This window comes from Octopus sinensis, linkage group LG1 (assembly GCF_006345805.1).
Source record: "Octopus sinensis linkage group LG1, ASM634580v1, whole genome shotgun sequence".
Taxonomy (NCBI): domain Eukaryota; kingdom Metazoa; phylum Mollusca; class Cephalopoda; order Octopoda; family Octopodidae; genus Octopus; species Octopus sinensis.
In genome coordinates, this window is record NC_042997.1 from 187,508,387 (window position 1) to 187,522,903 (window position 14,517).

The following is a 14,517-nucleotide window of genomic DNA, read 5'->3' on the forward strand; positions in this document are numbered from 1 at the left end:
TGTTTGTCTCCCACTACTGCTTGACAATTGTTGTTGGTGTGTTTACATTCCTGTAACTTAACAGTTCACCAAAAGAGACTGATGAAGTAAGTACCAGGCTTCAACAAACAAGTCCCTGGGTCAATTTGTTCGACTAAAAATTCTTCGTGGTGGTGCCCCAGCATGGCTGCAGTCTAATGACTGAAACAAGTAAATGATAAAAGATACAAAAAGATAAATGCTTTAACAGCAAACACGATATGCACCAGACCAATCTTTTGATGGTCACTGCAAAAAAAAAACAGTAAAATATTAGACAGATGGTAATGGTGTCCTCATGTAGCTAACTTCACTAGTGCCATACCAATGGCTATGTAAAATATGGGGGGTTTCTCTGCTTCACTGTGTAAATCCAGAATGTGTATACTACTACCACTAATTAATTGTAGTTGAGTTTTGCTCCCTGTATGTCTAGAAAAGGTCATAGCATTCTCAGGAAACCAATTCAGACAAAAATGTTTGTTACAAAATATGATTTGGTGGTTCTGGTGAACCTTGGAAACTACTCTGACCTTTCAGTGCCTGTTTGACTATTTGCGTTTTTTTTTTTTTTTGCATGTGTGTATATGTATTATATATATATATACACACACACACACACACACACACACACACATTCTCTCTTGTACACATGCACACACTCACAGACATGCATACACACTCAGACACATATGTGTACATGTGTGTGTGTTAGGTTACAGACTCTTGTTTTTATTGAATAGTATTGTGCATTTCTCTTCTAAAACAAAACCAAAAACAGAGAACTGACTTGATATAGCATTACATAATATTTAAATAATATCTCAAATTATTTAATCAAACAATATCAAAGTAAGCATTAGGTGGTAGTGTTTTTTAACCATTGTTTTGACTTTCTGCACCATTTAAACGTTCAGTAGCATCCATCAACTGCTCTGAGTAACTTTCAACTTGAATATATTAAATGTATTGAAATAATTATTTGATAATTTTATTATTATCATTATTATTATTATTATTATTTGTTGTTGTTATTATTATTATTTTCCATTTACTTAAAACAAATAAAATGATAAATTTTTTTGTTTAAAATTTATTGCTAAAGTGTAATACTGAGATGAACACACATACACACCACATTCGTCATACCCTCTCTTTAGTACTTATGGGTTTTCCTTTTTACTTCCTCTGTGGTGACAGTACCTGAGCTGTATCTGTTGGTGAAAATTCATCTTCATTCATTAAGTTGATAAATTTATTTGTGACATCTAAAGCCTGTTACTGATGACAACTTTTACTTTCAAATAAGGTTGCACTTAGAATAATAGACTTCCTCTTGGTTTCCTCTCTAAGTTTCCTGTGTCCTCCTATTTTGCTTCCTGTTCTTAATAAACACTCAATAAGAAAAAAAGTTGATTTATAATGATAATAAGTATGTAATTTAAATTCCAGAGTATATCCTAAAATCTGATAGGTTGAAACTTCTATATTCTCTCCAACACCCACAATTTCTACATAGACATTTTTATTGCAAGACATAACAGAGTGGGCAGGGTACTTTAGGGGAGTCATCTTACTGTAGTGATAAATTGATAAGTTTAGGGAATTGGTTATTACTCACTGAGACTAAAAGTTATTTATGATCTTTTGACTTCACCTAATTCATTGGTATCTTACAAAGTAAGTAACTGCCTCGTGTCTACTCATGAAATTAAACTTAATTACTTATTACCACTTATCACTGCTAGAAATATGTTTATTTGTACACATGAACCATGTGAGTATGTTTGATAGAAAGGGTGAGATGAAATAAGGTTTTTGAAAATCTGACAGAAAAATGTTTGAAGAAAAAGAACTAAATAGCCCTTATCTCTGAAAAGTATTTCTTGTATATACCTAGTTAATAAGAAAACTTGGGACATTTATTTCAACCAAATTTGAATAGAAGATAGTTCTGACAGTCTGAACTGCTAGATCAAACCTAATCATTATTTGACTCTTTGGAAATTGTTGTTAGTCAAGATATTGATGCCTCTCTCTCTCTTTCTCTCTCTCTCTCTCTCTCTCTCTCTCTCTCTCACTGAAAGATGTGTGGTCAATAGAAGTAGGACAACAGTTAAAAGATGCCTGGTATGGTGTCACTGTACTGTAAAAATAAACTGCTGAATCAAAACAACTGGTTCAATTTAGGAGGAGGGCACTGGTTTGTTTCTCCTTTATCATTTGTGAGTTTCTCCACAAACATCTTTATTGCTTCTCTTTTAGGGGAAGGGAAAGATTGAATAGAGAATAAAACAGCCAAGGGAAATCTCTTGCTGAGAACAGCAAAAATGTGGAATGGTGAAAAATTCCTGTGTGTATTGACTCAGTAAGGATGGCAGTTTGATTGGAGGCTTGTTGTGTGGAATGCATGGCTAATAGACAGAACACTCAGTGGTAGTTTTTCTTTAAAGCAGCGACAATGAATATGGAACATTGTCAGATAGTTGATTGTTGATGACTATTCTGATTGAGCTGGCAAGTGGAGGATAGCACTTCACTTGGCTCTGTTCATGTAGTTTCATGGAAAAGGAATAAATATTTTCTCAGATAAACAAATAATAGTATTTTTTATATATTTATATATATATATATATATTTTAACATTTACTTGGGTGTTTGTAGTAGCATACAATTGTTGGGATTGAAATACTTCCAAACTGAATATGTGATTTATAGATTACAGAAGTTATAATTAATAAAGTAGAAACTTCTCTCGCCAAAAGATTACACCAGCATAATTTCTAAATTGCGGTAATAATTAAATAGCTGAATTGCTATTATTATTAATTATTATTATTATTATTATTATCATTCTATGTTTGACTTTTGCTTTACATTTGTACCAGTTGGCTCTATTATTATTATTATTATGTAAATAGATAGTTTTGTTGAAATAAATGTGTAAAAGATTGGTTTATGTCAATGGAAAATATTTAATTTATTAGAAGGAAACAAGCAAGATTTTGAGGTGCTTCTAAACAATTTCATATGTTGATGTATATTAAAAAGAAACTAATCACAGATATTTAAATGTATAGTTAACAATTTAATTTGAGGCTAAAGTATGTTAGAGGAAAAAGTATTAGTGTGTTGCTATCCCACATTATATAATGGAAGAAAATAAAGATGGTGACGAGGTACCAGAGCAAACTCTGAGAAATTAAGTATCTAACTAAAAATACACTGGGGGTCAATTTGTTCGACTAAAACCTTTCAAAGCAGTACCTCAGCACATTTGCAGTCCACTAAATGAAACAAGTAAAATATAAAAGATTATATTGGATAAAAATAACAATTTATTACCAAGTCCCACTGTGTGGCATCTTGGGCAAGTGTCTTCTGCTATAGCCCCGGGCCGACCAATGCCTTGTGAGTGGATTTGGTAGACGGAAACTGAAAGAAGCCTGTCGTATATATGTATATATATATATATGTGTGTGTGGGTTTGTGTGTCTGTGTTTGTCCCCCTAGCATTGCTTGACAACTGATGCTGGTGTGTTTACGTCCCCGTCACTTAGCAGTTCGGCAAAAGAGACCGATAGAATAAGTACTGGGCTTACAAAGAATAAGTCCCGGGGTTGATTTGATCGACTAAAGGCGGTGCTCCTGCATGGCTGCAGTCAAATGACTGAAACAAGTAAAAGAGTAAAAAAAAAAAAAAAAAAAAAAAAAGCAAGTTCATTTTTCTATTGCTGTACAATGTCCCTTGATTGGAATGGTAACTTGCACATGTATGCTTGTGTAAACACACACAGACATAAGCAAGCTTTCTAATCTACTTAAGGTAATCGCCTACTTTCTCCCCTAAGGCTAATTATTCCCAACAGTACAATAAGCAGATAGTTTTATATAACTCACTATTGCTGCATTAAGATGCCAATGTTACATTTTTCTATGATTGTAGGAGGCATTTTCGTTGCTTGTGAATTGGTTATAATTTCACTTAGCTCCAGTTAAGCCTGCATCATTCAACTGTGGTTGACTCATTTCCGTTCCCATTACAACTACACTTTTTTTTACAACAGTTGTTACCTAACACTGATATACAAGTATTGTAAGTTCATAGGATCTTATTTAAACCCCACTTCAAATATTCTAGGGTTACAGGATATCCAGCTTAATCTGTTGCCACCATAACAATTTCTGTGATAATATATCATTGCATTGTCAAACACTGCTGATGTATATTTATAATAAATCATCTGTACAACTGCACTACACCCAAGCTAAGCATTGTTAGTACAAGAGGTCAAGCAGTCTTTGTATATTTGGTGACTATGCATTTTCACCTGATTGAGTGCAGTAAAATGAGTAGCAATCAGATATTAGAATGCATTCGCTTAACTGCATTCCTTTGTGATGTTTTTCTTCATCGTCGTCGTCGTTTAATGTCCACTTTCCATGCTGGCATGGATTGAACAGTTTGACTGAGGATTGGCAAGCCGGGAGGCTCCAATCTGATTTGGCAAAGTTTCTACAGCTTGATGCCCTTCCTAATTAATGCCAACCACTCTGCGAGTGTAGTTGGTACTTTTTACGTGCCACCAACACGAGAGCCAGTCAGGTGGCACTGGTATCGATCACGTTCGAATGATGCTTTTTATGTACCACTGGTACAGGAGCCAGTCAGGCAGCACTGGCATCAACCACACTCAAATAGTTCTTTTTAGGTGCCACTAGCGTAGGTGACAGTCAGGCAACACTGGCATTGGTCACACTTGAATGGCATTTTTCGCATGCCATTGGCACAGGAGCCAGTCAAGTGACACTGGCATCAACCCTGCTAAGCACCATTCGAGCATGGCTGATGCTAGTGCCGCCTGATTGGCTCCCATGCCGGTGGCTCATAAAAAGCACCATTCAAGTATGGTTGATGCCAGTGCTGCCTGCTAGAAAGAAAATTCTATTACACTATTGACAAAATAATGATTTTGCATGGCTATGTGGTCAGTGCTAGACTTTCATAGTTAGCCAATTCTGTACTTTTATCAACTGAATTCTTTCTCAAAACATCTTCAAAAATTTGACCTACTTGTCTATATATAATATCTTAACTGTAATCTAATTGATTCTGATTGCTTAAATATTGTCTAATGGAAATTTTCAACTTTCCTTTTTTCAAGCTTTACATTAATTTATAATTCTCTTTCTCTCTATAAGCTTATCTTTTGGTAATGAATCACTCGCATGCAACTTCCTTGTACATTGTGATTATTTTCTAGTCCTTTGGCAATGAGGATTTTTGTTAATGTGTATAATCAAAGCTAGAATGTAAAATATATTTTGGTAATGGAATTTATGAATTTCTCTGTTTTACAGTACCTTGCCATTTTTATGTAATTTATAACTGATACCAAAAGTTTAAACGACTATAAATGCTATATAATTCTAGATCACTGTTATTAATGTTATGATAGTGTAGATGCTATAATTACAAAGACAAATACAAAGTGAAATTAATATTAACTCTTTCGTTACCAACCCGGCTGAAACCGCTTCTGGCTCTGTAGTACAAATGTCTTGTTTTCATAAGTTTTGAATTAGAATCTTCCTGCAAATCTTAGTCACAATTTATGTTCTTAACTCTAGCTTAATGATAACTAAGTTATTTTACTGAATTCTTTGTTATATTTAAAATTAACCGAAAGGAACACAGAGCATCTCAAAATAAATATAGTAATGAAAGGGTTAAAATTCCAGTCATGGCAGCAAACTGACAGAACAGTTAGCATGCCAGGCAAAATGTTTAGGATCATTTCATCTGTCTTTACGTTCTAAGTTCAAATCCATCGAGGTCGATTTTGTCTTTCATCTTTTCTGGGTCTATAAAATAAGTACCAGTTGAGTACTGAGGATGATATAATCTTCCCTGAAGTTGCTGGCCTAGTTAAAGTTCTTAATAAAATATGTGTTACAGTAGTCAAACAAATCACTACTGCATGATTAGAGATCAGGCATGTGATAGTTCAGAGATTAGATGTGGGTTATTTTATTGAAACCAAAAAGAGATTGTGAATTGTGAAATTAAATGCTATAATGATAATAACAACTGTTGTGTTGAGCCTTGCTTAATGTGACTTATTTCTATTACAGGGCCAAGAATATGCGGAAGCATATGTACTGGAGTACCAACGAGAAGACAATGGACAATGGTTGCGTTTCCGAGACAGAGCTGGCGAAGAAGTAAGATTCTAACTTTTCTTTTCATTTAAATCAAAAATAAAACGAAAATCATTGTTAGGAATATTTTGAGTTGTTGCTGTTTAGCCCCAAGTCAGCCTAGATTGAGCAAATGTATAATCAAAAGCTTTCTAGCTGTGGCAGTTCCATCATTTTGTACATTAGGGACTACCATAATCTAATATTCCTTTCCTTTTCTCAGGCAAGAAGTGTGGGAATCAAGGGAAGTTAGCTGCTATTTCTAGCATGCTGAGTGACCATGTAGAAGCTCCCTTGTTGGGTGGAATGATTTTGTGTTAATTTTCTTTGAGATAAATTAGATAAGAATTCATTTTACACTAAAGATGAAATGTACTAAAAAATTGTTAATTATTCTAGAATTCAGTTTTCCAGTCTGTAATTAACTGCCACTGATATTTTAATGTTAAAATGACTCTTAAGCCATGAAGAGTATTTTGTTGTTGTCAGCTGTGATTGAGCAGACATGATCAGAGGCATTTAAACCATTGCTGTTTTAGCTTTCAGGACAACAATGTTTAAGATATTGTTTCTATTTTCTTAAGAAGGGACGGTGTAATTTAAGAAGGATTTTGCCAATATTTCTAACAGATCAAGTAACCAGCCACACAGAGACTTATTTATTAGCCCGAGAGGCTTTTTTAAAGAGCTGGTGCTTAGCTCCTGTTTCATTAGATCAAATGGTTGCAAGATAAACCATCCCGTTCTGTATTGGACATCAGAGTGGAGTGGGTGGTTAAGATTTATCTTGCAACATTCTAGGTAACATAACTATTTTCTTCTGTAAGTAAGCAAGAGTTTACTTACTAGAAGTGTTTAATCTAAAAATGTAGTGAATTACTTCTGGTAGATTTGAACTCATGAGTTATGATCAAGTATCCAAGAACCAATTCCCACTCAGCCAGCTTACCTCTACCACTGTCCTATTCTTTCTTATAATTTTTTGGTTCTTTTATTTTTCAGAAAATTGAGGAATAAAATTAATATTGACACTGCTTTTTGGTGACTTTTATTTTAATAGTCAATCTGTTAGGTTTTGTAATTATTTTAGTTATCTTATCAGTTATCCTTATGCAATAAAATATGTTCCAAACTGTTAGCCATGACTAAATAACTGAATGGTAAGAAATCTTCAAAAGATTTTATAGTCAAGATAATTAGGATCAGATTGTCCAATATATATCAAATCTATCTTACTATCAAATCTGTCTTTTACTTAATCTTAATGCTCTTCCTTTTTAGATAATGGTGGAATAGTTATGTAATTCCTGTACTATTTTGGGGGTCATGAGAAATTTGTCTTCAATAAATGCTTAACAACTACCATTTTGTTAATATCTTTGATGTTAATATCGCCGTCAACCTTTTTATAGCTGTGCAAGATTGTAATTATATTGGCTATTCTCTAGAGATCACTTTTACTGTGCACAGAATAACATTATATCATTGGCAAACGATGTTGTAAAGTAGGGGTTAATCGCGACAGCCCCCAAATATGTTGATAACAAGTCCCAGATGGGAGAGAAAGAAATAATGAGGAAACCTCAAGCATGCTTAGTTCAGTTTTAAGAAGGAAAAAAAAAATAACTACATTAATGTAGGTTTTCAAATCTAGAAACCCAAAGAGAAATAATTTATACAGCAATAAAAATTACTTTTGCTACTTAAAATCTATAATATTGGATAATGCAAATGCCATTTCTCTTCAACTTCAAACATTTTAATGGATTTTTCTAGTGAATGCTTTTAAATATTTTTTGTCAGACAATATTTGCAGTAAAAGGAATATAAAAAAAATTGTTTCATTGCATTAAATGCAGCATACTGGGTTTCGCTTCATAAAATTTCAGTAGAATCTGCCTTGAGTGGCAACATTTAGTGGTTCACTTTATTACTAAAATGAGATAATTATACTTTACATAATTCTAGTAGAATACACATACAGACAAGTCTTTAATTATCATAAGGAACTATATAGCAAACTCACATGACGTATGTATCTATGAATGTGTGTGTGTTTATGTGCATATATATATATATGTGTGTGTGTGTATATGTGTATGTATGTATATATGTGTTTGAGTGTATGTATATATATATATTGGCATGAATGTATTATGTGTGTGTATGTATGTATATATGTGTGTGTATATATTTGTGTGAATGTATATATATATATATACATGCATGTAGTGTGTGTGTGTGTGTATATATATATATATATATATATATATATATATATATATACATATATTTATATATATATAGAGAGAGAGGGAGAGAGAGGTAATGGTGTCAATAAGACCCAAAGGTGTCAGGTGATGCTGAGTAAATGCTATGGGCAGACCATAGTTAAGCTCCAGGTTCGGTGATTATGCAAATGCGGAGTCCAACGTAGGTCATATATCAGCATGTGTATATATAAAAATATAAATATATATGTGGGGGGGGGGGGTGTATGTGAGAGTGAAAGATGAGAAAACAGTATTTACAGGCTTTAAGTAATGTAGAGTATTTTTTTTTCATTTCTATGCTACTTCTTGTTTGGTTTACACAAAGTGTTCAGCTTGTTCATAGTTACTATTCAGCAGATATTGAACTCCACATCAGATTCTTGGTCTTTGTGGTTGCAACAAGTTAATACAAGTTTACTGAGGAATGCTTGATTAATCAATAGACTAAAACACCTTTTATAGGACTGACTCTAAAATCGATATTCTAATTGATAAAAACACAAAAACAAGTTTGTTTTCATTCACTGCCTTCTCATATAACATTTTAACAGGTTTTTTATTTTATTGTTTTAATGATAATTTAACCTTTAAATGGATTGCAATGAATTAGGAAGGCAGCTGGCAATGAAAAACATCAGACCTGTATGCAAATGAGGAGACCTGAGTGATGATAATGGATATGCAGTTAGATGAGATGAGGAAGACTAAGTTAAATATGATACTTGTAACAAGCAAACAGTGGCAAGCCTTACAGAAAACATGGTTTAGAAGAAAGCATTTGAAGCAATTACTTAACTACTACACTGTTTATCTGACAGCCTCATCCTTAGTTTTACAAAATTCTGTTAAGGAGTGATGTACTGAATGCTATGCAGAAAATTATTAGTAATTTAAATTTGGTTTTAGTTGGAAATAAAGTCAAAGGAAAATGTCAAAATTTTGGGGATATGTAAAAGAATAAGTCACTGAAAATGTGTCTTTTTCATTTTAAATAACATTAATAATAATGAGGAAGCAACTATTAAACTTTTCTGTTAGAGATGGACATTGGAACAGAATCAAAACTGACTATAGGAATAAATGCTTCTTTAATGTGTGTGTGTTCGCACGCGCGCGTGTGTGTATATCCCATTCATAGTTACCGTCAACTACCCCTTCTCTCTTGTTCACTATTCATTTTGTTCACTACTACTCCATCACTTGCTCTCCGCTCACTCTTGCAACCTTTAGCCACCCCACTCTTCCAGATCTTCTACCCACAAACTCTCTTTCCCATTCAATATGTTGTACCTTAAAGGTATGCTCTTACACTTGATTGCTACAATTTTTGTCTCTTTCCTGCTACACCCTTATTACTCCCATCCAGCTTTATATAATGCAGGTCTAGCCATGTATCTCCTCTCCAGCAGTCGATAGTGCAGTGCTTGGAATTTTCCCACATTAAACTGCATGTTGTTTATTTCAGCTTACTTATATATTTTGTCTCATCGGCATAGCTTGTGCAGTGCTTGTCCGAGTGACTGTGGGTATGTCTAAGAGGGCTATTATGAACAGTAATGGTCCCTAGGGGATGCCACTTAGGATTTGAGAAAGGGCACCATTGGCTGCAGCTACCTGACTTCTGTCTTTAAGGAAATCATGCTGCCACTCTCCCAGTTTCCCAGCAATGCCAAGGTCTTGTAGCTTATGACATATCATACTCACATCTGAATGGTCAAGCAGCTGTTTCAAAACCCAGTCATAGCACTGTACAAGTTGTGTGTGTGTATGTGTGTATATATATATATATATATACATATACACACACACACACACACATGTACATATATATATGGATGCTGTAACACTTCCCTGCAAATTTTTTTGTGTCTCTTTACTCTGGATTCATTTTATAGGTACAACATTAGTGTGGTTAAAGATTTTATTTTGTATTATTTTAAAGGCATCAGAAATTTTATTTATATCAGTTCTTTAAACTAGGCCATAATGGGCTGTGGTGATGTTTATGCTTTTCCTAAAAGTGTTCTCAATAGAATTGGAGTAAAAAGACTTCAGCCATAATAAATTGAAACACATTTGTAGACTCAGATTTCTGTCAGACACCCTGATTTTTGTTGTACAAGTAAAAATTCAGGATTTTTTAACCCATGCAGCAAAATTCTACGCCATATACATCAATAATAGATGTTTCACCTTCTGATATACATGCAGTAAGGTAGATTCTGTGGTTGCTTAACCTGCTAGGAATAGTAGCTAATTTTCCCTTAAATCACACTCAGCCTTCTTAAGGAAGGGATATGTTTTATGTAATGTAGTTTCACTTTTGATCATGGATCTGTTCAGACATGGACCTAAACACCATCATGCACATGAATTAGCCATGCATGACACTCGGAACTTAATACAAAATTATTAATGTTTGTTACATAGGACAAAAATAGTTTAATGACCATTGGCATAGTGTGGGAGTGCAGGATGTGTAGGTTGCACAGAGTAGTTGCTTTTAGGTGGAGGAAACATGTTGAAAGTAGGTTACATTTAAGGAAACAGGCCGCCAATTTGGCTACGGTACAGGGTGGCCAAAACCTACACCATGACACTGTTAGTAACCTTTATAAGAAAGATATGATTTTTAATCCCTATTGTAGTTGTTGAATGATAGCTTAACTTGTACACAGTTGATTCATTTCAGTTCTTTCTCTAACAAGAGATATTCCTGAGTTTCAAAGGAAAAGTTAGTTATCTTTAACCCTTTCGTTACCAACCTGGCTGAAACCGGCTCTGGCTCTGAGTACAAATGTCTTGTTTTTATAAGTTTGGAATTAAAATCTTTCACCAAACCTTAGTCACAATTTATGTTCCTAATACTAGCTTAATGATAACTAAGTTATTTTACTAAATCCTTAGTTATATTTAAAGTAATTGAAAGAAACACAGAGCATCTCAAAATAAATACAGGGTTAATGGTTGCCATGTAACAATTTTAATGTTTGATGTAATCACTTTTTTGAGAAAGAAGGCTTGCAAAACCTTCAGTTAATAGTCGTATAACCAAACTCATAGCAAAGAGATTTGGAGAACTTCTATATGTATCAGCTGTAAATGAAAATTATGGTAAAATACTCAAAGTTCACTGCTCAGTTTAATGCAGAAGAGGTTATCTCTATTGCAATTGATCCCTATCCATTCAGAATCTCAGAAGATTAATCTCCACTATGTACATTTCTATATTAAATTACATCATCTCTTAATTGTTTCCACACAAGATTTCACATTAATTGCTTATAAGTTGAGTGAAGACCAAGTGTATTGGCAGTTATAAGAGAGATAACTGAAAAATACAAGAGACAAATATTTATTCCCAGAGCATTTTTATATTTTTATATTTTCATATAAACTATTTTGTCCATTGGACATTTGATAAAAGTTTGTGTTTACAGTTGAGATTTCTATAATACACTTGACTCAACAAAACTCCCTCTTCCATATAATGCCAACAAGAAACTCACATGCTTGCTAAAAATATGATCACACAAGAAAGGTACAAAATATCTGATATTTGAACTGGTTTCTTTAAGATGTTTCTATTTATTTTTTATAATTTCCTAGTTTACAAGTTTTTGTACACTGCATTAAATATTATATTCTTCTCGACACATGCAATTACTGAAAAGTGCATGTAAAAGCACTAACGAACCTTTGTGTATTTTTTTTATCATTTGTATATTTGGCATTTTTATATATTTCATTTATTTATCATATATTTCTACACTTCTATTTTCATCTAATCAACATAATTATCAAGCAGTCATAAATTAAGATAATTATCAAACATTTCAGTAGATTATTGATAGCTGTATACATCATTAATGCAAGCTTGGAGGAAAGTAACATGGGAAATAAAAAGAAAAAGTGTGAGTGTTTGTTAATGAATACAGATCTCTTAGTCATCGACATCAGCCTGAACAATGGATCATCCTTTTTTAAATTTGGCTGAATTTATTGATTTATCTTCTAATTCCATATTATTATCCTCCTAACAATATGTGCACTGAGTATTTGATTTGCTTTTGAAATGGAAGATATGATGTTTGCCAAATGAATATAGTTTATCACAAGGATAAAGCTGCTAAGCAGAACATTTCATTGCGAATGAATGATAGATTCACCAGCCTGTTCGATTTTCATGCTTCCATCTATGGATTTTATCATTGAGTTGTAGATAACCTCTATTAAGCAAGCTGAAAAGGTTTGTGTGTGTTTATCATGAAAATGCTTAAACAGTACACACACACACACACACACAAAGAAAGGTATGGGTATGGTGATTGACTGCATATTCTTAATGTAATATTGAGTGGCTACAGCTTTTATAAAACTGATAAACTTGTTAGATTAATGTAATTTTCTTTGATATACATAAAAATTCAGTATTTTAAAAAATTGCAAGCTGAAATATTTATTATTTTCCAAGATATCAAGAAAGCTAGTTGTATGTGTCTTAATTATTATAGTCTACTGTGAAACTTCTACTAACCAACTGACTATTAGTTATAGCCTGCACAATACAGCTACAGAACCTAATTAATATTTAGTTGAATATATCAGTCCCTCATTAATGAAACCAGTTTCAGTTTTTTTACTTGGTGATCTAGTGTGGCAGTGGTGGTGGTGGGGCTGATTTTTTTTAAACAGTTGGTTATATTATAATAATGCAATATATATCTTTTACATGTTTCAGTCATTAGACTGTGGTTGTGCTGGGACACAATCTTAAGGGGTTTAGTCAAACAAACCAAGCAGCAATGGGAAACAAACTCACAGATATCTGTCTGTCTGTCTATCTATCTACATATCTATGTGTGTGTATATATATATTTTTATATATATATATATATATATAAAAGAAAGAATAAATAGTCAAAAGGAAGATGGAGTACAATTCAACAGCTGTTTAATGACCACTATTTATTCTTCCCTTTTTATTTTTCACACACAAAGAATATCTAAGCCTAGAATTGGTAGTATACCATAATACTGCCAGCTAGGGGTGAATGAGCTCCATTTTGTACTCCCATACACCTCAACTATATATATATATGACAAATTTCTTACAGTTTCTGTCAACCAAATCCACTCAGAAGGCACTTGCCCAAGGTGTCACAGAATGAAAGGGACTGAATCCAGAACCATGTAGTCAGGAAGCAGACTTTTTAGTACACAGCCACGCCTGTGCCTACATACTTTGATAATTATTTATGCAGCTAGTTTCTGTGACACCATGATAATTCTAGAAGTTACCATAGCATGTTATTTTCTATGCTATTTTGTAAAACCATTTACATGGAATGCTTCTTAGTATCATAATGTTTTCAGTGACTACTAACTCACTATTCGCACTGAATAATTAATCTCTCAACTCCTTTCAGTCAATTTTATTTTTAATAAAATAAATATTTTGCGATTTGTCAGTTATTAATGATAGCTGTATTTTTTTTCATACATAATCAGTTTAACATGATATATTTACTATATTTAATACGTAACAAAAACTAAAAAGAAGTTTTAAAGAAAATAATTAATGGAGAAAAACTGTTGGAACTGGAATTAGAAATAAGTTTAACATTCAACTTCAATGGGTTTTTCTCTTCTTTTATTTGAACACTGGGGTCGATGTAATTGAATAACCTCCTCCCCCAAAGTTCAAGCCTTGTGCCTATAGTAGAAATGATTATTATTGTTATTATTATTATTATTATTGTTGTAAGCTAGCAGAATCATTGGTGTGTGGGATGGACAAAATGCATAGTTGCTCTTTACATTCTGAGTTCAAATTCCACCCAGGTCGTCTTTGCCTTTCATCCATTTGGGGTCGATAAAATATTGTACCAGTCAAATCCTGGAATTGCTATGTGCAACTTGTACCCCTCTTTAAAACTGCCAGCCTCATGCCAAAATTAGAAATAATTATAATAATAATAATGGTATTATTCTGAAAGACTCTCAGTTCTTAATTACTGGTTTC

General features: G+C 33.2%; 1 protein-coding gene across 2 annotated transcripts in view; it reads left to right on the top strand.

Annotated features, from left to right (window-relative positions):
* LOC115211898 (discoidin domain-containing receptor 2) overlaps positions 1-14,517 on the top strand; it is a 107,953-nt gene that overhangs the window by 24,424 nt on the left and 69,012 nt on the right. For both annotated transcript variants that reach the window (XM_029780646.2, XM_029780654.1), the window contains exon 3: positions 6,154-6,243. In XM_029780646.2, coding sequence (XP_029636506.1) covers positions 6,154-6,243 — 90 coding nt within the window. The remainder of the gene's footprint in view (positions 1-6,153; positions 6,244-14,517) is intronic.